The sequence below is a fragment of the Diceros bicornis genome, chromosome 25 (assembly GCF_020826845.1).
Source record: "Diceros bicornis minor isolate mBicDic1 chromosome 25, mDicBic1.mat.cur, whole genome shotgun sequence".
Classification (NCBI taxonomy): Eukaryota; Metazoa; Chordata; class Mammalia; order Perissodactyla; family Rhinocerotidae; genus Diceros; species Diceros bicornis.
The window spans coordinates 15,787,706-15,814,435 of record NC_080764.1 but is presented as its reverse complement, the minus strand read 5'-3'; the positions used below and the strand labels follow the sequence as shown (position 1 = coordinate 15,814,435).

Genomic DNA, 26,730 nt, shown 5'->3' with positions numbered 1-26,730 from the left:
GGCCAGCTCCTCACGTCTTCACTTCTCACTGAAGAGTTGAATCTCCTGACTTCCACGTATATATATGGAATATATATATATATATTTATTTATTTTTTCATTATAAATATTTTTATTTTTTAAAAGATATTTATACGTATTCATTCATTCATTCATTCATTCATTCTCTTTGTCAGCAAGGCCAACCAAACGACGTCTCCTTCCTACCTGGAGTCTCCTAATTGGTGCGAAACCTACCTGGGATTGTCTGAGGCAGAGCAAATGTGACAGCCCGTCACGTGCTTTACAGACAGACTTCTAAGTGACTCGGTAGGTTCCTCTCTCTGCCAGGCCTTCCTAGAAGAAATGTTAATAAAACCCCAAACCCATTCGTGGAACAACAGATTTGAATCCAACATTAGATGGGTTGGGCATTGCGGTTTTTGAAAAAATGCATCTCAATGAACACTGTGTTCCTAGTGCTGAGTCCTGTTTTTGGTGATTTCACATAAATTATCCACGGAACACTATGACAAAAGGATCGCTGTTCCCGTTTATCAGACGGTGACCCCGAGGCTCAGAGCATTCACGTGACTTCTCTGAGGTCATGTGTCCATTAAATGAGTGATCTGGGATGACTAGAGAGCTCACAGTCTTATCATCACTGTCCCCTCTCCAGTGAAGAAATAATAATGCAAAAATGAACTCCTGTAGTCCTTTATAGTTCTCACATCGCCTTCATTTGAATCTGAATGTGCCATGCTCATGTTTACTTCTGGTCTCATGCTGCTCCCTCCCCACCACTAAGTCCATTCTCCATACCCCATCACTCCTCCTTATTCATCCTTCAAATCTCACCTCCTCCAGGAAGTCTTCCCAGATGTACCCTCTCTCCCACAGCGTGTGAAATGCCCTTCTCGAGTGCTCTCAAAGCACCACCACTGTTCCAGCGCTATCACTGGATAACCACTTCCTGCTTGTCTGCATCCCTCATCAGACCATGAGAGCAGAGGTTCAATCGGGAATGCTTCCTTTGGATCACTAGCCCTGGGGCTGGCAATCTGAAAGACTATCTGCCGAGTGGATGAACGCGTCTTGAGCCTTAGACACTGCCTTCCGAGCCCTTTCTCATCTGGGACCTGCAGTCCAATGAAGAGGTTCTTGACTTCATTTCTTTGAGACTACCACCATCTGCGTATTTGTCACACTCTAATGACCTCTTCCCACAGAGCTGGGAGCATCCAGCTTTGGGCTGGATCCAAGATCTTACCCTTTCCCTCTGGTTGTGTTTGCAGATAACACTTGACATGCTGCAAAGAACCAGGGAGGTGGAACTCCCTACACAGACATGTTCCAGGGGTGCGATGTTATAGACTCCCTCCCTGCCCCACCCCTGCCGCTGCCACTGGGGGCAGGCTCAGCCAGAGGAACCCGGCTGGCGCAGGGCACCGGAAACTGCTGTTCTGCTTTACGAGTGCTAGTTGCACCTGCTCCCCTGTTCTTAGCGCCCACAAAGCAGCCCACCTGTTCTCTGCAGCCCCACTGCTGCAGCCCAGGTCAGAGCCCCATTGCTGTTTTTTTGCCTGGGATTCAGCAGTGGTCTCTAGGCGGTCTCACTGCCTCCAGCCTGCCCCTTTCATCCTATTCTCTTACATGGCATGATTTTTCTAGAATGTAAATCTGACCATGATTATAGCCCTTTGGTGGCTCCTCACCACCACAGGATAAAGTCTAAACTCGTAAGCACAGCCAAGGCCCTTCAAGGCCTTCCGGTCAGCTTCCTTCTGGCCTCCTCCCAACACCTGGGCTCTAGCAGGCAAACTACCAGCACGTTTTCTGTTAACTCGCTACTTCTTCAACTGCTCTGCCTTTACCCAGCACTTCACTCTTCTCTCTTACTTGTTCAATTCATTCAATAAATATTTATTAAGTGCTTACTATGCACTTGCTTCTATTCTAGGAGAGGGGACCCCAGAGGTGAGCAGTATAGGCAATGTCTCTAATGTAACCGTCTTATATTCTGGTCTTACAGTGAGGAAAAAATGAGCAACAGCTACATGAACCAAATAATTGTGGATAGCAGCGTACGCTCTGATGAAAAGAAAATAGAGCACATCACAGAGACAGACTTAAAGGTTACTTGAGGCTGGGGAGGGTCTGGGAAAGTTTCTGAAGGTGCCCCATTTGAGATGTTTAAACACCTCGGGGCAGGTGTTTAAAGCAAGCACAAAGGCCCCGTGGGAGGGAGCCTGGAGTGCAGAAGGAAGAGAAAGGCGGTGGGTGTGGCTCCTGCACGGTGGGCAAGGGGAGGGTGTGCGGAGAAGACTGCTTCTTGTTCATGACTCTCCCCGCACCCGGACAGACCACCCTCTTGGCATCTCGAACACTTGTTACGTGGCAAGTGACTTACGTATCAGGTCTGGGTCAGCCTCTAATTTCAACCCCAGTGCCCTGCACAGCGCCTGGCAGATGGCCGGCATTCATGTGTGCTTACTGAGCAAATAAACGGATTCCAAGAAGGACTAGTGACGACCTCTCCCGCCTGATGACCCACCAGGGGAAGTCGGTGGGAGTAAAAGTTGGTGAGTCACTTATAAAGGGAGTCCACTTGGTAAGACACTGCACAGCGCACCAGGGGAACTCACTGATACGGATGATTAACTGATGGCTTCATCCTGCAAGGCTTTTTATTTGAGCCTCTTCCGTGGAGGGAAAAAAAAAAAAAAAGAGGCCAGAGAACAGCTTTCATTTAGCAGTTGGAAAAAAGCGCCGAATGGGCTCTCAAATATTGATGATGATGACAAATACTGACTTGAGTAAAGAGAACTGTAGGAAAAACCAGAAGAACACGGTGTTTGCTGAAACCTCTAAGTGCTTCCCAGAACCTGAGGCAGGGTTCAAGTGCTTAATGGTTTTCTTTTCTCTGTCGTCAGTGGTAAAGAAGGGCAGACACTGAGAAAGCCATGGAGGGTGATGCGGAGAAGGGCCAGAGCTAGGGGCGACTCCACTGTGACTTGGGGGCCAAATGACAGAGAGCAGGAGTGGCCTTGCAGCCAGTCATCCTGATAAAGGGCAGGTGAGTGCATGCCCCCAGACCTTCCACAGGGCCCTCCCCTCCCACTGGGATCCTAGAAGGTGTCTCATGACATCCAAGATGAGAATATAAACAAGAACAATAATAGTAATAGAACAAAATTCTGACTCTTTAACCTGGCTCACAACATCCTTCCAAACTTGCTCCTGCCTACCTGCTGCTCAACTGTCTCCTGTTGCCCTCCTCCCCCTCCCAGCCCCTGGGCACAAAGGCCATCCTTCAGTTCCTCACATCAAACCTGCCCTGCCTCAGGGCCTTTGCACCACCTACTCCCTCCACCTGGAATGTACTTCCTTTGACCTTTTTTCCCCCCAGCTTTACTGAGGTGTATAACTGGTATACAAAAAACTGCACGCAGTTAATGTATACAATATGGTGAGTTTGGACATATGTATACACCCATGTTACTATCACCACAATCAAAGCAATAAACATATCCATCACCTCCAAAAGTTTCTGTTTTTTTTTTTTTGTGGTAAGAACATTTAACATAAGATCTACTCTCAAAATTTTTGAAGTGCACAATGCTGTTAACTATAAGCACCATGTTGCACAGCAGATCTCTGGAACTTAGTCATCTTGTATACCTGTAACTTCATGCCCATTGAACAAAAACGGCCTCTCCCCACCCCCAGGAACCACCATTCTGCTGCCTACTTCTCCATATCTGACTATCTGAGATGCCTCACATATGAGGAATCATGCAGTATTCGTCCTTCTGTGACTGCCTTATTTCACTTAGCATGTCTTCCAGGTCCATCCATGTTGTCACAAATGGTAAGATTTCTTTCTTTTTAAAGGCTGAAGAATACTCCATTGTGTCTATACCACATGTTCTTTATCCATTCATCTGTCAGTGGACACTCTGTTTCCCTATCTTGGCTATTGTGAATGATGCTGCAGTGAACATAGAGTGCAGATATCACTTCGAGATCCTGATTTCAATTCCTTTGGACATATACCCAGAAGTGGGATTGCTGGACCACAGGATAGTTCTATATTTACTTTTCTGAGGAACCTCCATACTGCTCCCATAGGGGCTGTACCACTTTAATTCTACCGACAGTGTACGAGCTTCCACTTTCTCCACATCCTCGCAAACTCGTTATCTTTTGTTTTTTGACAACAGCCATTCCAACAGGCACGAAGTACGATCTCACTGTGGCTTTGATTTGTGCCGATCTCTTGCTCTGCTAAGGCTGGCTCTTGCTTGTATTCAGGTCTCAGATTAAACGTCACCTCCCCAGAGAAGCCCTCCCTGACCCCCCAAACCAGTGGAGCTTCCCAGCTGCTGACTAATATGTCACTACGTAGCACTTGCCACTGGCTGATCATTTTCCTGTTAGTTCGAGTAGTTATTAATTGTGTCTCCCCAACCAGAATATCAGCACCATGAGGGCAGGGACCACTGTCCTTTCTTTACTGATGAACACTCAGTGCTCAGAATATGAAGACCCTGAGTAACTGTTTGTTAACTGACTGAATGAACCAGTTATTTCTGTGTCTAATACTAAGGGTGAAGGAGCAAATATTTATCGAGCATCTAACATACGGCAGACGCTGAGCCTGGTGCTTTATATGCAAGTTCTCACTTAGTCTCAAAACATCCCTACGGCACTTTTTCATCCACATTTGACAGTTAAGGAAACTGAAGCACAGAGAGGTTGAGTCACTCGCCTGAGGTCACACAGGTGGTAACTAACTGGAAAAGATTCAAGCCAAACCCAGGTCAGCCTGACCCCACATGCCTTGATTTTTCCATGACAATGTGCTGCTTTCCCACATCCTGCTCCTCAGAACTTCAAATCAGTCTCCACTTTGCCCCTTGCTTGCTGTGTGACTGTGAGCAATCTGCTTAACCTCTCTGTGCTTCAATGTCTTCAACTCTAATTGGGGAAAAAAAGGAAGGTTTCTATGAGCATCAAATGAGATATAGCATATGAAAAAAAATTCTGAACAGTGAAGAAACAGGAAAATATAGTAGATGTTAGCTATGCGTGTGACCACTTACCTAACCCTTTCTCTACCCTTGCTAACCTCTAGAGGAGCCAGTTATTGTGAAAATCTTTGATGCTACTGCATGCATTGGCCACACGGAATCCTGGGTCGCCCATGTGGATGCCACCATATCCACCAAGACCTCCAAGTTTCCCAGCTATGGAGAGACACTGTCTCTGTTGTTCGACTGGTGGTTTTGCTCATTCTGGTTCCTCTGCCTGGAAACTCACTTCTGACTTGACCTAGACTGGGCCAAGGGTACCCTCTCTGTATCCATAGTGATGAGCACGGGAAGGATCGGTTGACATGCCCATCTCCCCACGAGATGGTAGGCTCCCAGGGCAGGGACGGCGTCTCGTGCATCTTGGACAGGCCCTGAGCCTGGCGCGGAGCTGGCATGCTAGAGGTCATCGGCAGACCAGCAGAGGGGCCACGCTGGCCCTGCTGAGCCCCGCGGGTGACTTACGTTTTCGCTGTTGACATCAGCTTCACTGGGGCAGCCGAACAGCTCCCGCCTCAGGAGGTTCCCGTCATACTCCAGGAAGGTCAGGTAGAGGTTGCGGAAAAACTCCACGTGCTTGTTCTTCACTCGCAGCTTCTTGGGGGAGTTCCAGTGGATGACCTGGTAGGCGACAAGAGGGCAGTCAGGCGGGGGCACCTCATGCCTGCAGGAAGTGTGGCTGGGCGCTGGTCTGAGCATTATCTGTGGGCTTGCCCATCCATCCATCTATCCATCCATCCATCCATCCATCCGTCCGTCCGTCCATCCATCCTGCCATCCATCCACCCATCCATCATCCGTCCGTCCATCCATCCCTCCATCCATCCACCCATCCATCCAATATTTACGGTAGAGTGCTTAAGAGCAAGGGTGCTGAGGCCAGACTGCCTAGGTTCAAATCCTGGCTCTGCTCTAAGTACTCATTTAATCTTGGGCAAGTTAACCTCTCTGCACCTCAGTTTCCTCATCTGCCAAATGGGCATCATAACAGCTCCTGCCTGTGCCAGCGTCTAAGCTTTCATCTCTCAGCTCCAAATTCACTTTGAGATGCTGAGGCAGGGACGTGCAAACCCTTTTTCTGCTTTGCCAGTCCCTCCCTGTTAGGCACACAGGGGCCATGAGAGGGAGACTCAGATTCTGGAAGGGGAAGAAGGAACCTGTTCCTTCCTGTCGCCTGTTCCTCTGAGTGTCACCCCAGCCTCTTGTCTTCACCCCAGCAGTGGCACTGCCTTCCTTTAGCAGCAGCTAAATCCATTTTGCAGCTTTTCCAACACTCAGAAGCAGCTTCATCATCCTCCCGTCCCCGTCCACTGCTGCTGCCTCTGCAGCTGTCTGGCCACCCCGCCCCAGAGGTCTGGGTTCCCGCCCCGTTACCGTAATTGCACTTCTTCCCTCTGTTCCCTCAGCTCCAGGGGTGGTAACCGTTTCCTGCAATTTTCTATTTTTGCTTTTTTAGTTACCAAGTGAACACTTATGTCTAGTTATCATTTTTAAAGATTAAATTCTCTGTTCAAATCATTGCTATGGTTTCTGCCTCCAGCCAAGACTGACGGATGCACCGTCTCACTGAGCTGCCGTGAGAAGTCAACTAGTTTACACATGTAAAGCCCGTAAGCAGTGCCTGGCGCAGGACGAGTGCTCAATAAATGCTGACATTAAGTGCCTACTGTATACCGAGTTGGGAGACGGCGAGAGACACCTGTTGGCAACGTCTGCCGTGGCCCGTTCATGGTCTGCTGGGGAGACATGTCCATAAACAGGTAATAGAATGCAACAATGGAGGGAGAATCAAGAAGAAACAGCAGCTCTAGAATGCTCAGAGAAGCATCACAGAAGGAGAGGCCTGTGCTGGGGCCAGAAGGATGAGCAGGAGCTTCCTGGGGAGACAGGGCCAGAGGGCAGAGGGGTTGGTGGTGACACAACCCAGGCAGAGGGAAGACACGTGGGACAGCATGGTTCACTTGGAAAATGAGAAGTCACAGGCTGCAGCTGGAGCGCAGAGGCCTGGTGGGGTGGGTGGGAGATGCGACGGCAGAGGTTAAGCGAGGGGAGAGCCTGGCCGCGTGGGGACCGTGTTCAGAACTCAGATCGCATCACTGGCGAGTCGTGAGGAGGGGGAAAAGGACTAACTCTGGGTTTTAGGAGGATGACTCTGAATATAATGGAGAAGATGCAAGTGGCAGGGTGACGCCAGTGACGGGTCAACTGGAATTTCCAGTGGGCACTCCTCACTGTCTCGGCTGGGGAGCTGTCTACCAGCGGACACTTCATTGCTCCACATTGTTTAACATCCATTGTCTTCTTTTAATCCTCACAATGACCCTAACAAGGAATGCAATTTTAAAGATGAAGAAACTGTGGAGAAGTAATTTGCCCGGGACCACAAAGCTGGTAAACGTTGGAGCTGAGATTCAAACCTAAGTCTGAATAAATCTGATTCCAAAGCCCATGTTCCTTCCCCTACACTGCGGAGAATAGGAAAAGACAGGTTTCGAGAGCTTCCCTTTTCATGCTTTGTCACGTTACAGAGGAAACAAGAGAGCTCTCACCTTCCCTCTCCAGCCCCCTAATGCCCTTGCTCTCCTCCCCTGGCGGGAGGAAGAGCACATCTGAGCGTTGAGACCGAGGAAGGGACCAGGCGTGCAGAGCTCAGTCTCTTCCTGGCTCCCTCCTTCACCTGCATTCTGTGTGCAAGAGCCTGGACAGGCCTGCCATCTAGAGAGGGGTCTGGAAGACCCATCTCCCTCGGCCCTCTGTCTCGGGGTCCCATGGATGTACAGCAGGGACAGCCCTTGAAGCTGGCTGGGTAAGTACTGCTCTGCAAGGCCAGTTCCCTCTCTCATGGCATGGTGAATAATAGGAAACCTATTTGGTCCAAACCACACGCCCTGCCCTCCCATGACCAGCAACAGAGTGACAGCAGAGCAAGAACCGGGGACATCAGGCCAGCCTCGGTTCGAATCTCAGCTATGCTCTTCACCAGCCGTGTGCATCCTTGGGCAACGTGTTTCATTTCTTGGGGCCTCACTCTACTCATGGGCAAGGCGGGGGTCAGTAACCCCGACTTTACACAGTCAGAGGAGGGTTAAACGAACGTCTAGCACAGAGCCGGCATGTAAGGGTGGCTCCAAAGACGTGGGTTCTCGTCTCCACTCAAGGACGGGGCCACCAGCCTGCACTACAGTGTCCTGCCTGCCTTTTCCCTCCTGCCAGCATGAAGTCCGCTGCAGCAGTAAGGAAGGAAGCAGGCATTCAGCACCGGAGAGAAGGCGCATGAGGCCAGCAGACTCTCCTTGGAATGAGGCCACTCGGCGGTGCTTGCATTTCGGGGCAGGATGGGTGTGCAGTATGTGGTTCTCTTCCTGCGCCTTTTGAAGGGTGCGAGAGGGAAGACGCTGTCCTGAGAATACACCCATCCCGGACACAAGAAGGTCCTGGGCCGCATTAAAATAACTGCATGCGAGCTGGTGTCACTCACAGCCAGTGGGGATCACGTCTTCGCTGTGAAAGATTCTCCCAAGTGCTGAGCTGGCAGGAAGGCTGATGGATGTGCATCTGACTCAGGAAACCTGGGCTTCCTCAACAGGGAGAAACTTAAACTCAGTGAAAATAAGGGCTGGCCTATGGGTCCCCTGGCAAACAAATCTTAACTTATTGTGCATGAATCTGCCAGGCACTTTGGAGACACTGTCTCATTAAATCTTCCAAATGATCCCATTTGAATCCCACTGTCCGTGAAACGGAGATGGTCCTGACTGGCCCATATCTCAAGCTGGTAAGTTACAGAGCTGAGACGCAAAGCCAGCTCTAAGACCTAAGCCCCAGCTTCCTCAGTGCTATGGTGAACGCTGTCAACGGGCTGAGCACTTTACAGGTGAGGAGAGTGAGGTTACAGAGCAGAGTGACTTGCCCAAGATCACATTGTGAGCTATCTAGCACAAGCACCCAGGGCTCCTGGCGCCCACCACCCAGTCCAGGCCATCTCTCATCCCATCACGTCTCATTCTGTTCCGTGTCTGCCCAGGGATCTGGGGTGGTGTATTGCCTGCACAAGTGCTGCTGTTTTATAAAAAGCAGCAACGGTTTAAGGAAGGTAGAGGCAGAAGATGGTGGATCATTAAGAGGCCAAGGGGGTTTTGGAAAACCCTTTGCAACCCGCTGCCCTCTGACGGGGAAGCCCACTTAAAGTCTATTCATGTATATTCAGATTTACCTTTTCCTACTTAGTTTTTAATCATCAGAAGGCAGAATGCTCCATTCCCCTGTGCTAGGCTCTAGAGAAATAAATCACAGCTATTGTTTATCTAATACTCTTTATATACTACACATTAGGCCAGGGGTGTGTGTGTGTTCACATTCAATCCTCAAAACAACCTAGTAAGGTTGTTTCTGTTATTATTTCCATTTTACAGATGATAATCCTGATGCTGAGACTAGTGCAGGATCACTCAGCTGGTAAGTAGCCAAACCTATTACAAAATCAGGTCCATCTTGCTCCCACATCTTTTTCTTTCTAGCACCTCATTCATTCATTTAACAAATATTAAAATGAGCACCGACTATGTGCCACGCATGGATAGGGGCTGTGAATTCAGAGATGAACATAAGAGATCATGACTCTCTTTCTGGAACTTATAACTTAGAGGGAGAGGCAGACGTTACACAACTGTCCATTTTAAATTACAAGGATGATAATGTGCTGCTAAAAAGAGCTTGTTAGCAATTGTTCCCAGGCCAGGCCACTTCAAGTACAAAGAAACCAAGGCCCAGGATGAGGAAGTGACTTGCCCCCCAGAGTCACACAGCAGAAGGGGAAGTCGAGCCCAGCTCTGTCTCCCTGGCCACTGCTCCTTCTGCTGAACCACATGTCTGCGGCTGAAACTCCAATAATTGTCAGGATTAGTACTGCTGATGATTTTGATCAGTGCTTGTCTGACTACTGAAAAATGTCATTTCCCATCCCTGGAGGGACAGAATCACCCATCATTGCTGGCTTCGGGGCAGCAAGCTGGTGGTGTGGATGACATTTACTGACAAGCTTTCACACATGAGACGGACTGACACTGGGGAACGTGCCCAAAATAGATTTTTGCGAGGAGCTAGTAAGTACATGTGAGTCTGCGAGGCTTGTGGTGAAAACTTATCATAACTTATTCCAATTGCTGAGGCACATGAGCAGAGTAATAATTATTATCATTAGCAGCTAACATATATTGGATATTTGCTATCTGCCATGCACTACTCTGAACCCTCCACTTGTCATAGCTCATTCATTCATTATTCAACACTATAAATGATCTTCTCGTTATCAGATCTTACAGGTGAGGAAAGTTCAGCAAATTGCCCCAAGTTACGCAGCTAGAAAGTCAGGATTCGAACTCAAAGGGACAGAGACATTAGGAATCTCTCTTATTTCTCCCATGTCTGTAATCATTAAATGACTTCATTTACAGAAATGAACATGAGATTTACAGAAGATCAGAGGATCAGAAATGAAACCTACTTTTCCCTCCCAAACAGAGGGACCCCACCCACCCCCGGGGATACAAAGGCTACAGGGTGATTCAGGACTTCCCAGGCGCACAGGCTGAACCTCCAGCTCCACAGGAAGCAGAGAGGGAGGCAGCCAGGTTGCACACCAGGTGGGCTGGGGAAGCTGCCAGGCATCAGGAAGCCCATGGGTACGATCTGATTGGATCTGAAATGTCTGTGAAGGCTGAGTATGTGTGCAGACTTGGAGTCCGCCTGCAGTAAGCCAGAGAAATTGAGAGAAATTGATTACTGTCCAGGAAACTTAAGCATCATCTGGGAAGACAGTGGAAGTCAATGTGATTAAAGGAGAAACGAGAAACTCTATCACCCATCAAGGGCGCAGGAAAAAGCATTTCAAAGGCAGAAACAAGACCTCAGTACAAGGGCAAGACTATATGGAAAGAGTTCAGCCAGAACTTTGGCTTCTGAAGTACTTTGAACCCAGAAAGTTCATAAAAATAAGTCACGGTGCAAAAGTGCTTAGAAATCAGATCCTGTGTGCAAATGCTAGGTGAATAAGAACATGGGCCTTACGTCCTCTAAGTTACTGGGATAAGGGGTGTTTGGAAAACAGGTCTCTGTCTCAAAACCTCCACTGACTTTCTGTGACCCACAGAGTAACATCTATCTTCCTTAGCCGGCTAGTTAAGCCTGTTGCAAACTGGTTTCCCCTTACAATCCCAGCTCTATCTCCACGCTAAAAGAACTTCCTAGTCTTTCTTGGACCTGTCTTTCATGACTCAATACCCTTGCATATGCATATGCATATGAAGGAGGAGCAGTAAGGATATTCTAGGGAGGGGGAAACTTCTATCCTTACTTCTTTTCTACTATATGAATGCCTCCTCATCCTTCATGGCTGAGCTCAAATGCACCTCTCTTCTGTAAATCTTTCCCTGACCACTCATAGCAGAAGGTTGCCTCCTAGTATCTTTCTCTCTCCACTCCATTCTTCATTCCTAATAGAACATTAATTTTGTTTGTAGTCATAATGTCCCCAGCTCCTGTGAATGGATCATGATCCATTTAACATCTAAGCTAATCATGATGATCCTATTCTCTGATTTCCTAGCTGGGGTGGCCATGTGACCCAGGACTGCCCAAAAAGATACATGGGGAAGCATGTATCTAATTTCCTAATAATAAGGTTCAGATAAGGTGCCATCTGTCCCCCACCCCACTCACCTTTCTAAAGTGAACAGAGATGTCATGACTGGAACCATGACAGCCATCCTGTGACTAAGAGGAAAAGGTCAACACATGGCTGTCTACAAGCCAGTGTTTATAGCTGCCTACTCCAGAATTCATAGGTAAGAAATTCAGACCCCCTATTTTATTTGAAGCCTCTGCATATTGGGTTTTCTGATTCTCATTGTAAGCATTCCTAACATAACATCCTAGGCCATTGCTGCATCCTTCCTCAGTGCTCCATAGACTCTGGCACTTAACTCTATCAGAGAACTCATTGCACGCTCTTGTAATTATTTATTTACATGCCTGCACCTGGCAGCATTGGAATGTGAATTTCTGGCCTGGCAGGTAGTTAGTATTCAATAGCTGCTCTTTGGTTCAAGAATGGAAATCATGATGATGACATTCTCAGTAATCCTCCCATTCTGTCTGTCTACAGCAAATCAGTTATAAAAGCTGTATTAATGTGGGCTTTAGCTTGGAGAAACATATTTCCCTTTTCCTTGTCGAAGGGCCAAACAGCTTGTCATTTTCTCTTGAAGGAGTTTAAGCTCCCTCTGTTCTCCCCTTGTTTGATATTTCAATGAGAAGGACGAGGGTCTCATAAATCCCTTTCCTTGTCATCTTCAGGATTACGATGTATGGTGGCAGGGGCCAGAGACAGACCTACATGCCAGTCCCGGCTCCCACTCTTATCAGCTGGGTGGCCTCACTAAGTTGAATAATATCACAGAGACAGTCCCTCATCTGTAAAAGGGATGTAACAGCTACTGCCTTGCAGTTTGTGGCCAAGTTCAGGACTGATGGATTGACGGACATGAGGGCATACTCCATGTGCTCAATAAATTAAAAAAGAAATCTGACCACCTTACCAACTAGGAAGGCTGGATGAAAACACTCTCTATATGGGAAGGAGGAATGAGAACAAGATTTAAAATGAGGGACTGCAGATGTCGCTGCCCGGGGCAGAAGGGTAGGATGGGTACTGACAATACAGCCCAGAGAAGAAGCCACGCCCGGGCCAGCGTCCTCCTGGCTAGACCTCAAGGAGACCCTGAAGAGGGGGCTATTCAGGAGGGCAAACACTTTACGTTGGGTTTAATATACTGGGCAGAGAGTAGACAGTGCTAATTGGTGGGGGAGCAAACCAAATTCATCCCTGCTTCTTCCCAACTCTGCCACCCAAACAACTTAATGTATTTGAACCTCTATTTTCTAATCTGTTAAAATGCAATAATAATACCGCTTCTGAGGATCCATGAGACAACAGATGTAAAGGTATCCACCGTGGAGCCTGGAGCAGACTAGTGCTCAGTACGTGTGAGTCTCTGGAATAAACAAACTCCGTTCCCACGGGATGCTCTCTAAACTGACACTATCCCTCAATCTGTATTTAAAACCTGGACTCTTGGCTCCTTGAATGCAGGACCTGTGTTTCATCCAATTTGCCTGCACAGTGATAGGCTTGGTCAATGTCTGCGGATTGCCAATGGGATCCACTCCAATTTTTTTATTCTCCCCGTCAACTGCTGAATATTCTATTCCATCTCTCTTCCTTCTCCTTCCCCATTCCTGACAATTACCAGGTAGTGCCTATTAAATAAAAACAGTGTCCTTGATACTCAGATTTCAAGCCACAAATGCTCTGTGACTCTCTATCTCCTTTTACACAGCTTCCTGTTGTTTCTTGGTTTTTACATGTCCCAGAAAAAAAAAGCTCTTCCCAGACAAAAATGTATCATTATTTCCAGGAAAGGAAAACAGACCAAACTCAGTGATTTTTTAGTCCCTTCATCTGGAAAATGGAGACACGTAGGCCAGTGCGTGAATCCGAGGCCCTGTCCCACAGCCTATCATTTCTCGTTCTGTCACCTGTAACACTTCTTATTTTTGCCTGACGAGGTAGCGATTGGGGAGAGAAAAAAATGACCACAGGAAAATGGAAACCTTTGATAATACTCAGGGCTGGGAGGGTCATGAATCCATGAGAAGATTCGGCTATGTTCTCTAACATTCATCGTGTTCAATGTTTTTGGTCCTTTTTTGCTGTAAAATAGGGGTAACAATCAATTTGAACCGGACTGTGGTATGTGTGAAGGATTCCTGATGGACCACTGACAGCAGGAAATGGAAAAGTGATGCAAACAGTGTACGAATCCTCAATGAATGTTGCCTTAATGTGGCTTCTCTGCAGACATCCAACGTAAGATCTGTGGATCATATCTCACACTGTATTCTTCCTCTCTCTACGGAATTAGTTACTAAGACTTTACTCACATTTCATGAACCCCCACGGTGTCCTCCTGGGGAGTGTCTCTATTGATTTGGGGATGGATGGTAGAGGGAAGCAGATTCCACCTCTAGAGAGCACATGGAATCTTTAGCTGAGGGATTCTACCAAGGTTGGCTGAGGAGCAGCTGGGAGTGAATCCTAGTGGGATTCTGCCAATTTGGGGGAATGTCATTAATGCCCTTGGGGTGGGCACCACATAACTCACTGCTTGGAAACTCTGAGAGAGGCTGCTAGCTTCCTAGTTCCCAGCAGGCACCTTCCGTAGTGGCCTGCTATTGCTTTTCCGTGTGTCCTGCATCGTTCCTTCACAGAACCAGACCTTGCCTTCTTCCTATGATTCTAACGGGGCTACGGGTCACGCCCGACCTGCCTGAAGCATGGGCCCGTGACTCAGGCTGACCAGTGAGTCGTTCCTGACCATTCCTAAGAACACAGATGGGTTCAAGCGTGGGCATGTGTCCCATGAAGGGTCAACAGAGTCCTTTTGCAGAGTCATTGAGAGAAAGAGGGCCTCTCTCGTCAGCCCGGGATCATGAATGCTGGTCACTCTTTACATTACCCTGCTTGGATTTCTCCACAGCATGTTTACCGCCTGAAATGACCAACGGGATCATTTGTTTTCTTATTTGATATCTGTATTCTGCACCAGAATATAAGCTCAGAGAGCGCAGGGCCCTGCACTGTCTCATTCACCACCAGGCACTCAGAACAGTGCCTGGCTCATAGCAAGTGTGCAATGCATATTCGTTCAATGACTCAGCTCTACACACTGGCTGGGGGGCTGCCAGACGTCACCCTGGCATAACAGACAAAGCTGAGGCAGAAAGAGAGAGACGGTGGGAGGGAGGGAGAAAGGGAGGGGGAAAGGGTGGGGAGAGGGATAGAGAGAAAAACATAGAGAGAGGCTGATCGAGATGGATTGAGATCTGCTGCATCACTTGAGCACCTATATCTAACTCTGTCAATGGAGAGGGCGTGATATAGCGCCTCACATATTGAGATGTGCCGTACTGGAGTTTAATGTGCCTGGTAAGTGTTCTACCAATCATACTAGTATCTATTTTTAGTGCACTTAATAATATTATTTAATGAAAACAATAGTAATATTTAACTAAAATAACCCTCACAAAATGAATAAATGGCTTCAAAAGGGTCCCGTGTTATAACCCAAAGTATAAAATAAATGTATGTGAGTCCATTTGGATATAAATAAATGATTTAATAACTAAATAAATAAAAATGGGGGAAAGAGACAAATCTCCTTCCAGAAGAGCCCCAATAATATATCAAGATTCTACCCCCTCCCCAGAAAGTGGGGCTTAATCTCCCCACTTCCAGTGTGGGGTGCACGTGGTGACTCACTTCCAAACAATGAAGTAAGAAAGGGAAAAAGAGTAACTTTCTAGCAGAGAAAGCTGGCAAACACCACCTTAACCAAAGGAGGATGGTCAAGCATCCCTAGCGCTGTGGTGTGTGGAAATCAGGTCCCTCCTGACATGATGGACGAGGAGGGCGCGGCGCTTCTGTGATAGTCTTTCCAGCAACCTCAGTCTAATGATTAAAAAATACATTGGACAAACCATATTTGAGGGACATTTCATGAACTATGTGACCAATATGCCTCAAAACTATCAAAGTCTGTCACGAAAAACAAGGAAGGATTGAGAAATTGTCAGAGACCAGAGGAGACTAAGGAAACAGGGCATTAATGGAAAAACTGGTGGAATGCAGCAAAGGCCTCAAGGTTAGTTAACAGCAATACATCAATGTTGGTTTGTTAGTTTTGACAGGTTCACCATTGTTAGGTAAGATGCTCACATTAGAGGAAACTGAAACTGGATGTGGGGTATATAGGTGTATATATGTGTATATATATATATGGGGTATATATATCTCAGCATTACTTTTACTACTTTTGTGTAAGTCTAAATTCTTCCAAATAAAAGTTTATATATAAAAAAGAGAGTCCTACAAAGCAACAACAGATTGACAATACCAAGAAGACAAGTTCACGTGACTAGCAAGAAAACAGCTAAGCTGACACTTCTGCTTCCAGTATGAGCTCTTCCTTAGCTATATTACCAAGTACAGAAATGCCTGTCTAATTAGATCTGACAAGCAGTTGGCAAAAAAAAAATTTACATTCTCAAGACTATTTCAAATACGGATTTACAACCACAATTGTGAAGTAAAAACTTCACCCCAAGTGTGTATTATGCCTTGAGATATTATTTAATGTTAGTACAGAGAAGAAGATTAGCAAGACATTTAAAAACAAAGCATCCAGAAGATGAAGACAAGCCTCTATAACTTTTTGATGATGTTTAAAATCTTGTGACAGTCAATCTAGAACTTTACAATGTTTTGCTAAACCCCATGAAAAGAGTTTAGCGGTCTCTTTGGAGATTTCATATATAAAAACAAAAGATAATAAAATCCAATAAGGGAAACACTTGTTTTTCCTGCCTTGGCAAAAATTTCTAAAAAAAATACACAAAAGATAATATGGTAACAAAACAAAGTAAATTCCTTTGTCAGCAAATATTGTGGGAAGAGTCACAGAAAACAAATGCTGAAGGCCTCAAGAAACTTGTATTAGAACAAATTACACGGGAGATTTGCTATCGAGTTTAACCAAAGTACGGAGGATTTTGACGGAGGCCAGCTTACGCTATTTGCAAGATTCTGTTTAGATGGGGAAACACACAAAGAACAACTTTTCAGTGAGGACTTAAGGAAAGATGTCCAGGAGAAGTTATATTTTGCACAGTAATTTCCTACTTTAATGACGCTAATGTCTTCTGGAAAGTGCATACATGTAATCAGTGAAGGTACAGTTGCTTTAATTAGAACAACAAAAGGATTCCAAGTAAGGTGACAGAGTGACTGCCCCATATTGAAATCCTTTACAGCATCATTGATAGGCAAGTTTGCAACAAAGCACTTGAAGCCAGCACACACAAGTACTACTGGATATCATTGATTTGGTTAATTTATAAAGGCAAGACTGAACATATCATACAATTTTTACAATACTTTCTAATGACATAAGGAATGATAATGAAAATCTGTACAACGTAAAGCTTTGCTGGTTAATTCATAGCAAAGGTCTTATAATAGATGGCATAAGTAAAGACGATTTATGAATTACTGTTTTTATGAAAAAATGACTGTCAGTGATATGCTATCTTACACTTAGGGGAAAAAAAATACATACTTCAATCTGACCCTTCAATGTAAAGGTGATAAATGGGAAAGTAACTACTTTTAGAAAAAACCTGTGATATAGACAGAGCTTTTAGAAAATAAATATTTGAAATTGTTTCCATCGTTATGGGATTTTGAGGTAAAAAATGATGTTACCTATCAAAACTCTCATTTCTACACACTTAGAAACTTCAGTGGTTCCGTGTCCACAACCACCAAATACTGCTTAATCGGTACTTCTCTCTCTCAAAATCCCTTTCTTCTTGATAGATGCCAGATCACCTAGGAAAGTGTTTCTTACGGTGGCCTTCTAAAGAACCTATCCCACAAGGTATTCCATGGTCAAAGGGGTCTGTTCTGTGTGTTGACATAGAACACGTGTGGGAAATACTGAGATCAACAAAAGCGATCAGGTTTCCCTGCTGTAGGACTTCACAATTTGGTATTTGGTATATATATACACAGAACTCCCCTCTGCCCACCTGCTCCCCAGCTCTCCTGTTTTAAAAGAATGCCATTAACAGTTCTTAGAACTGTTTGGATGCACGCACCAAAAGGGTATACCCTATCATAGGGTAAATTTTCCAGAGGCAACACTTTGTTTCCAGGAATCTTGTTGATGTTTCCAGGAATAATAGCATCTGCACATCATCAGCTATGTGCAACAAAGCCAGCGATGGATAACTTAGATCAATCACACCCCAATATTGGGGCACAAGGCATATGTCACAAATCAGTGCTTAACCGCAGGCAAGCCACTTCTCCTCTTCCGACTCCTACTTCCTTCCTGTCTGTGAAATGAGAGCATTGGAATGGATGAGGAAGAAGATCTCTTGTTGGGGCCGGCCCAGTGGCACAGTGGTTAAGTTCGTGCACTCCCCTTTGGTGGCCTGGGGTTTGCAGCTTTGGATCCCAGGCACGGGCCTACACACCACTCATCAAGCCACGCTGCGGTGGCGTCCCACATACAAAACAGAGGAAGACTGGCACAGATGTGAGCTCAGCGACAATCTTCCTTAAGCGAAAAGAGGAAGATTGGCAACAGATGTTAGCTCAGGGCCAATCTTCCTCACCAATAAAAAGAAAAAAAAAAAAAGATCTCTTGCTTCTATGTTTTGCCCACCATCTGACTGACAACTACTCTGAGGCAGAGCGGGAACAATACCTATGTATTATGAATAATAAGAACACTAGGCTTACTACACGTCTCACAGCCCGGTACTAACTGCTTTATATATCATCCCTCTTAATCTTTACATCTCCTTGTAAAGTGGTGATTACTTCCCTACTTTCTCAGATGAGGACACTGGTGAAGAGAGGTTAAGGAACCCCATGACAGCCCCACAGCCTGGCCCACAGCGGGTGCTCTGCAGTGTTTGCTGGGTGAATGAGCGACTGCAAGGCATGAGCCACAGAGCCACAGTGCCAAGAGACAGGCTGCTTGAACAGGGGCCAGCGGGCTCATACGTAATCCTGGGACTCCTCGAGTTTACTAGCCGCAGTGTTGCACAGAGACAATAAAACACTTAGTGCCCTTGGACTTGGGTTATGCAACGAAATTAAACAGGCACTGGTCTGAAGTAAAGAGGTGTGGCTGGGAGGTGGTAATTCTAGATTTTAGATCTTCTCCCCCAAAGCAACTGTGTTTTCTTCCTCCATCCATCCTAATCCTCCAAAATCAACCTGACCATTCATCATTCTTATTACCCTCTCCCTGGTTTTCCCCGCCTCATTTTTCACTGTAGTCTGCTTAGCGATGGCATGCTCAATATGCTAACGCATGGCGGCCCCTCATCTTCCTCAAAAGATGTGAAAACTGACACCTCTCTAAGTATTATAAAATGTTTTAAGACTTGAGTACTCCCTTTATGCAAATGCTATAGATTGCCTCCAGGAACACACATCATTTCCCCATACGGATGGCATGTTTTCACTTGCTTTTTTTCTTCTCCTATTAGGATTTTTCTTTTAAGTGCACTTGGTTCCCAATTTACGAATGGATGACAGTCAAAAATTCAGCCTCTGAGTCTGTTGCTTAAAATTCGAATATTCTTTCAAGGAGACAATGTTATATTATGGATCTCTGTTCTAGGGTTAACCCTCAAAAACCCATTTAATCCAGAGAGGGCTCACCTAGAATAATCCTATAGAATCATTATCTCATGTAAAATGTTTTTCCGGGAAAATATATTCAGGTGGGGACTCAGCCCTGTGTCCGAGGAAAGAACTCTGAATTCTGAGTTCCACCCTTGGCTCTGTCATATTTAGCTGTGTGACTCTGGGCAAGTAAGTGACTTAATCTGTATAATCTTTAATTTTCTGATGTATAAAATAGACTGAATAACAATTGCCTTGTGAGATTTTTGTAAAGATTAAGTTACGCCATGCTTGGAACACCATTCCCACTCAATCGACCTGGAAAACTCCATTTCATCCTTTGAAGTCCTGGTTACAGTTCGCTTCCTTTGAAATGTATTTCCTGTCAATCCCAGAAAGGCATCGGGGCATTCTGGCAAATGTTTCTGAAGCGATGGCGTGGTCCCCACTGCCTGCCTACCCAGCACCCAGTTACTTGTTCCTAACCTGCATATGAGTTTCCACTTCTCCCACTCTCCAGAGGCACATGCAGCCGAGGAACAGTGGTTTGGACAGCACTGGGAAGAGGGGCAGCTAGGGGGTTTAGGAGCTGAAGAGTGATGTGAGGGCAGAAGACGAGGAAGGAGGCAAGTTTGATGTCAAGACTCAGCTCAGACCTCCTACAAAAATCCCTCCGAGACACAGACTGAGCCACGCTCCCAACCAGACAGTGGCTTCCTCCTGCTTTCTCAGCCTCCTTTACTTTCTTACAACATGGCACTTAGCAGGCTGTAGCGGAATTTTATATTTACTTACCCATTACTCCTCCCTAGACTGTGACCTTCCTGAGGGCAGGACCCAAGGCTTACTCAGCTCTGGGGCTCCAGTAACTCTCACTGACCCAGGACTGGACCCTCTGCTTGCCACTCCCTGGCCACTACCCACTGTTTCCGGTCAGGGCTTCCTCCTCTAATAATCCACTGAAGACTCAAGGACTAGAACAAAGTTTCACAGAGTCTCTCCCATTCTCCCTTCTCTGAACCAACACACAACCCTTTGCTGGTCTCCTAAGAGTCTGCACTCCTGGTGAAGGGATAAAAAGATGCTCCTTTGGGTCCTTCTCTTTTTATTTAAGACTCAACCAGGGAAGGCTGAGTCATCAAGCTTTAGGACTGAAGAGATAAAAATGAAGGTCTTTGAAACACAAAAGACTGAGGTAAAGTCAAGTGCTTTTCTATGGAGCACTCAAGGGGCCTGGCTGAGAACAGGGCCAAGAATAATGGCCTCCATTTTATCGAGGATGTACCTGAGCCCGGGAGAGGTTAAGTGATTTACTCAAGTCCTTCAGCGGGTAAGGGGTAGAACTGTCATTAGAATTTACAGGATTGCTTGACTCCAAAAGCCTATATAGTTCTTCTGCTCCCTCAGTGAATCCATTTATCCCCTTAGAAGTTCTCGTAACCAACCTATACTTAGCACCAAGTTCTCCGCTGACACCCAGGGCAGGCTAGCTGCCCAAGGCTAGTAAGCTCCTCTCTAGGAGGACGCAGGAACATGTCTGCTCCTACATACTGAGCTCTATGCTCACCAGGAGGGAGCTGTGTTTGTTACCAAACGTGTTTTTATGCCACTTGCATTTCTAATGTAATTGGAAATGTAATTAAAATATTCTTTGAATTAGCTGAGTGCAAAAAGAGAGTTGCTATTTCCATGAAAGGCGAGTTAAACATTCTGGAACAATTTGATAAAAAGAAGTCCCTAAAAAACTTGGCTGTTGGAGTAGGTGTAGATGAGAAGACTATAAAAGAGCAGGGAAAATGCAAAAATCCAGGACTGTCCCTCAATTGCTTTGTGAGAGTCCTTAAGGTCTTGCTCTACTTTAAAGGAAAGGATGCTGAGAACCACAGAAGGTGCATAACGAGAGTCATTTATGCAAGATCATACAGCACAGTTAGCAGACAAAAAGATGTGGCCCCTGGATGAAAAGACAGGAAATCAAAGTTAACATATTTTTGTGATTCTTGTTTGAATGGACATTTTCAATCAGCTGACCCTGCACAGGTCCCCTGTGTGTCCCACAGGTGGGCTTCTCAGGCTGGCTATCCTCTGGAACAACAGAGTGCGAGCTGATGGAGAGCAGAGTTCAGGGTACATCTGTCTACTCCCCCAGGAGGAACACAACAACCAGCAAATAGGAAGTCCTTCATAAATGTGGGACAATGGACAAAATAAAACAAAGGATGGGAGGAAGAAGAGAAGAAAGATAAGAAAAAAATGACAAAGATGTACCTTTACCCGGACTCTGAGGCTGAGGGTGGCCTGGAGGGACCTGCAGACATGCTGTATTCTTGGACCAGGACTTCAGGTACCATGGCAATGACCAGGTATGGATAAGACCCAGAGGGTGGGGCTCAGTTCTGCCAACCTCTCTCCCAAATCCCTTAACCCCCTCCCCACCACCAGGGCAGCTCCCCTTTTATACATTAGCTGTATTTTAGGGTTCTGTGTAAGACTTAGCTATTTGTGGATAAAATGATTTCCAGATCGTTTTTTAGGTTTATCTAAAACAATATGAGTTAAATTTGGCTTGACTCTATCTTCATGGTTTTGCTGTTTGATAGAAATTCCTCTACTTATTCATAGAGTAGGCTGCCACAGAGAGTTGACAAATTATTTTGTTTGATAGGGTCAAAGTGACAATAATTCAGCAACCACTGAGCAATGCCAAAGTGGCACAGCCATCTGCTACACCAACACGTAAGTTCTAAGTGACCAATGGCTTTGTCAATTTTGTTTCCCACACATCACTAGGGCTGTAACAGTGCCTGCCATGTAGTAACCACTCAATAAACACAGGAGCATGAACTCATTGGTATGTCTGTGGTGGGCAGATATGACACACTTGCACTTGGAGACTTAGCTTTGTTGGCATCTATAAAATGTCTAAGTTGAAAGTCCACAAATGAAGAGTCTCCTCTAATTTATTTATTTATTTTTTTTACTTATTTATTTTTCCCCCAAAGCCCCAGTAGATAGTTGTACGTCATAGCTGCACATCCTTCTAGTTGTTGTATGTGGGACGCGGCCTCAGCATGGCCGGAGAAGTGGTGTGTCGGTGCGCGCCTGGGATCCGAACCCGGGCCGCCAGTAGCGGAGCGCGCGCACTTAACCACTAAGCCACAGGGCCGGCCCCTCCTCTAATTTATGGTGCCTTTTCTTTTCCTTTTTGGGGCTGCCAATTTAGAGGCTCTCAGACACATTGCCAAATATGCTGTCTTATGAATACCTGTCTGGTTTCTTTCATGAAACTCATATTAATCCTCCTAAGAACAATCAGTTTCACAAGACACCTGCCAAGGATCCCCTCTCTGCCCTGGAGTTTTTTATTGTGGTAAAATATACGTAAAATTTACCATTTGGACCATTTTTAAGTGTAAAGTTCAGCGCCACTAAGTACACTCATGTTGTTATGCAACCATCACCACTATCTATCTCCAGAACTTTTTCATCATCCCAAACTGAAACTCTGTACCCATTAACTCCACATTTACCCCTCACCCCAGCCCTGGGGAAACATTTTTCTACTTTCTGTCTCTATAAATTTGAGTCTTTTAGGTATCTCATATAATTGGATTCATACAATATCTGTCCTTTTATGTTTGCCTTATTTCACTTAGCATGTCTTCAAGGTTCATCCATGTCGTAGCATGTGTCAGAATTTCCTTTCTTTTTAAGCCTGCCAAGGTTTTCAGTTTTTAGAATATTTTTGTGGAAGTTTTATATTTTTATTTTTTATATGAAAATAAGACTTGAGAGTTTAGAAGTCTCCTGTGCCCTTGCCTGGTCCAGAAATGTTATTTATTACGAGGCATTGCTTCAATCTGTCATCACTTGCCCACTGACAGCTGAACCTGGAGCACTTTCTGCAGAAAGTCGTCCACTTCTCAATTTTTGACTGATTACATCCAAGCCCTAGATTGTAAAATACATATTACTTCAATTTTACAATATGGTGCCAAAATATTTTTCCAATTTGGTTGTATCCATTTACACTCCTACCAATAGTACAGGAGATTTCCTACTGCTAAAATGAAACTTGATAGTACCACTCTTCCAATTTGGTGGGTGTGAAATTATTTGTGGTGTTAATTTTCACTTCCTCGATTAACAAAGAGGTTGTACATCTTTTTAAGTGTTTATTAGCCATTTTCTGTCTAATTCAGTGAAATGAATTACACATTTTTCTTATTAATTAGTAAGAGCTCTTTGTATATTTTGTTTACTAGTCCTTTGTCAGTTATGTGTGTTGAAAATATGTTTTTCTTTTCTCTTTTTGATGCCACTTTGATGGAGTTATTAATTTCAATGTGATTGAATTGATTGATCCTTTCACTGATGATATATGCTTTTGGCATCTTGTTGAATATATTCTTCCCTATTCTGAGGTCACAGGTTAGTTTCCTAATTTTTTAAAAATAAAAGTTTAATTTCAGGGCCAGCCTTGTGGCCTAGTGGGTCACTTTGGCGTGCTCCGCTTCGGCGGCCTGGGTTCGGTCTCTGGGCGTGGACCTACACCACTCATCCGCTGCCATGCTGTGGCGGCAACCGACATACAAAATGGAAGAAGTTTGGCATAGATGTTAGCTCAGGGCGAATCTTCCCCAGCAAAAAAAAAAAAAAAGTTTAATTTGGCCTTTCACTTTTAAGTCTCTAATTCATCAGAATTGATTTTGTACATGGTGTGAGATAGGGATCCATTATCACTTTTTCCACATAGATAATCAGGCGTCTTAGCACCATTTATGGAAAATTACATCCTTTGTCCAATGGCCAGCAATGTTACCTCTCCACATATCAAATTTCCATAAATGTGTGGGTGTTCCTGGGTTTTCTGTTCTTTTCTATTAATTAATTAGCACAACCCTAAGCAAATGCTTAGGAAAAGTTTGCTGTAGGTTTTTAAGTAAATACTATTTACGAGAGTTTTTGTCATGAATGAATATTTGATTTTATCAAATAATTTTCCTGCATCTATTTAGATGATTATATGGTGTTTCTCCTTTAATCTATTAACATGCTGAATGACACTTGTGGGTTTTCCAATGTTAAATCACTCTTGTCTTTCCTGGAATAAACCCAACTTGGCCATGATGTATTATCTATTTTATACATGGCTGGATTCAGTTTGCTAATATTTTGCTTAAGATTTTTGCATTTATATTCATGAGTAAGAAAGAACTACAATTTTCCTTTCTTGTACTCTCCTTGTCTGATTTTGGCATTGAGGCTATCCTGGCCTCACCGAATGGGTTAAAAAGTGTTCCTTTCTTTCTATTCTCTAGAAAAGTTTACTTAAGATTGGAAATATCTTTTGATTAAAAAAAATTGGTAGAACTTGTCTCTAATCACTATCTAGGGTGCTGTTTTCTTTGTAAGAAGATTTAATGGTTAGAAAATAACCCAGAGTATATTTTTTCCTTAAGTCAGTTTTGGTAAATCATACATTTCTAGGAATATGCTCATTTCACATCAGTTTCCAAATTTATTGACATAATATTTTTTACAGTATTCTCATATTATCTGCTACAATTCTGCTTTATCTACTGGATTGAAAGCTCCACAAGGTGAGAGATTTTTGTTTGCTTTAGTCTTGCCTGTATTCCTGGAACTCAGAATTGCTAGTTCAAAAACATTTAGAGAATGAACAAATGAATCTACATTTATGCCCCCATTTAGTTATTGGTGAGTTTGCTTGCTTTTTCTCAGTGAGTTCTGCCATAGCTTTGTCTATTTTATTGGTCCCTTTCAAAGAACCAACTCTTGACTTTGTTGAAGAATTTGTTGACCAATTTCTGCTTCTATCTTCTTTATGTTCCGCCTTTTATTTTCTTTGAATTTATTCTCATGATATTTATATATCATCTTACGTTGTAAACTTGGCTTATTAATTTTCGGCCTTTCTTCTTTTTAACATAAATTTCAAGGCTGTAAATTTCCCTACATGTTTATTTCATTCCACAAATTTTGGCATATATTATTTCTATTACCATTCAGTTCTAAATAGTTTCAATTATGATTTCTACTTAGAATCATGAGTAATTCAGAAGTGTGTTCTCAACTTTAATCAAACAGATTTTTAAAAAATCTTATTCTTACTGCTTTCTAATTTAATTATACTGTGTTCACAGAAATATATATATATATATATATATTTATATATAATATAATATAATTCTTGAAATGTACTGAGATTTGCTTTATGGTCTAGTGCATGGTTACTTTTTAATAAATGTCCCACGTGAGCCTGAGAAGGATGTATATTCTCTGTTAGGTACAAGGTTCCTAATCTGCCCAAATCAAGATTTTTAACTGTGTAGTTCAAATCTTCCATATTTTCTATCAATTCTTTTTTTCTGTTTGATCTTTTCTTGTGTGTGTTTGAGGAAGACCAGCCTTGAGCAAACATCTGTTGCCAATCCTCCTCTTTTTGCTGAGGAAGATTGGCCCTGGGCTACCATCTGTGCCCATCTTCCTCTACTTCATATGTGGGACACCTGCCACAGTATGGCTTGATAAGCGGTGCACAGGTCCACTCTTGGGATTCAAACCTGCGAACCCGGGGATGCTGAAGCAGAGTGTGTGAACTTAACTGCTACACCACGGGGCTGGCCCCCTGTTTGATCTTTTAATATTTGAAAAGGATACGTTAGAATATTCTACTATGAAAGTAGACGTGTCAGTTTCTCTGTGGTGTTCACACATACGCTACAGCATGAGATGTCCACAAGTTTAGAATTCTTGTCTGTTCTTGGTGAACTTTTTATTTTTAAGCTGTAACCTTCTCTATACCCACCAGCTCTTTGTCTGATATCAAGATAGTTTTCTTTTGGATGATATTTGCCTGATAATCTTTTTCCATACCTTTACTGTCCACCTTTCCAGGTTGTTATGGGTTAGGTACGTCTCTTGTAAATTGCATACGTTGGATATCATTTCCTATTCAATCTGACAATCTCTCCTCTCATTCCCAAAATTAGTCTATTTGATTATCGATATATTTGGACTTATTTCTGTCATTTTGATTTCTTGCTTTCTATTTCCCCCCATTTTTCTATGCTTTTATTTTTTCTTTTCTTGCATTCTAATTTTTTTAAATGACTGAGATATTTTGATTTTTTTTTCTTATTCCATTCACCATCCCATTCACCATCAATTTATAAGTTAAGCACCTTTTTTTGATTCTTTTAGAACTTAACCTTGAAATGTTAGCGTGCATACCTAGCTTAGCAGCTACAGTTAATATCTCATCCTCCTCCTCCAAAATAATGATCTTAGAATACTTTAATTCTAATCACATCC

The 26,730-nt window shown here is 44.3% G+C and overlaps 1 protein-coding gene across 10 annotated transcripts in view; it reads right to left on the bottom strand.

Moving 5' to 3' along the window:
• The window catches only part of LARGE1 (LARGE xylosyl- and glucuronyltransferase 1), a 535,223-nt gene that overhangs the window by 48,764 nt on the left and 459,729 nt on the right, over window positions 1–26,730 (bottom strand). For all 10 annotated transcript variants that reach the window (XM_058568473.1, XM_058568475.1, XM_058568472.1 and 7 more), the window contains one exon: window positions 5,538–5,693. In XM_058568473.1, coding sequence (XP_058424456.1) covers window positions 5,538–5,693 — 156 coding nt within the window. The remainder of the gene's footprint in view (window positions 1–5,537; window positions 5,694–26,730) is intronic.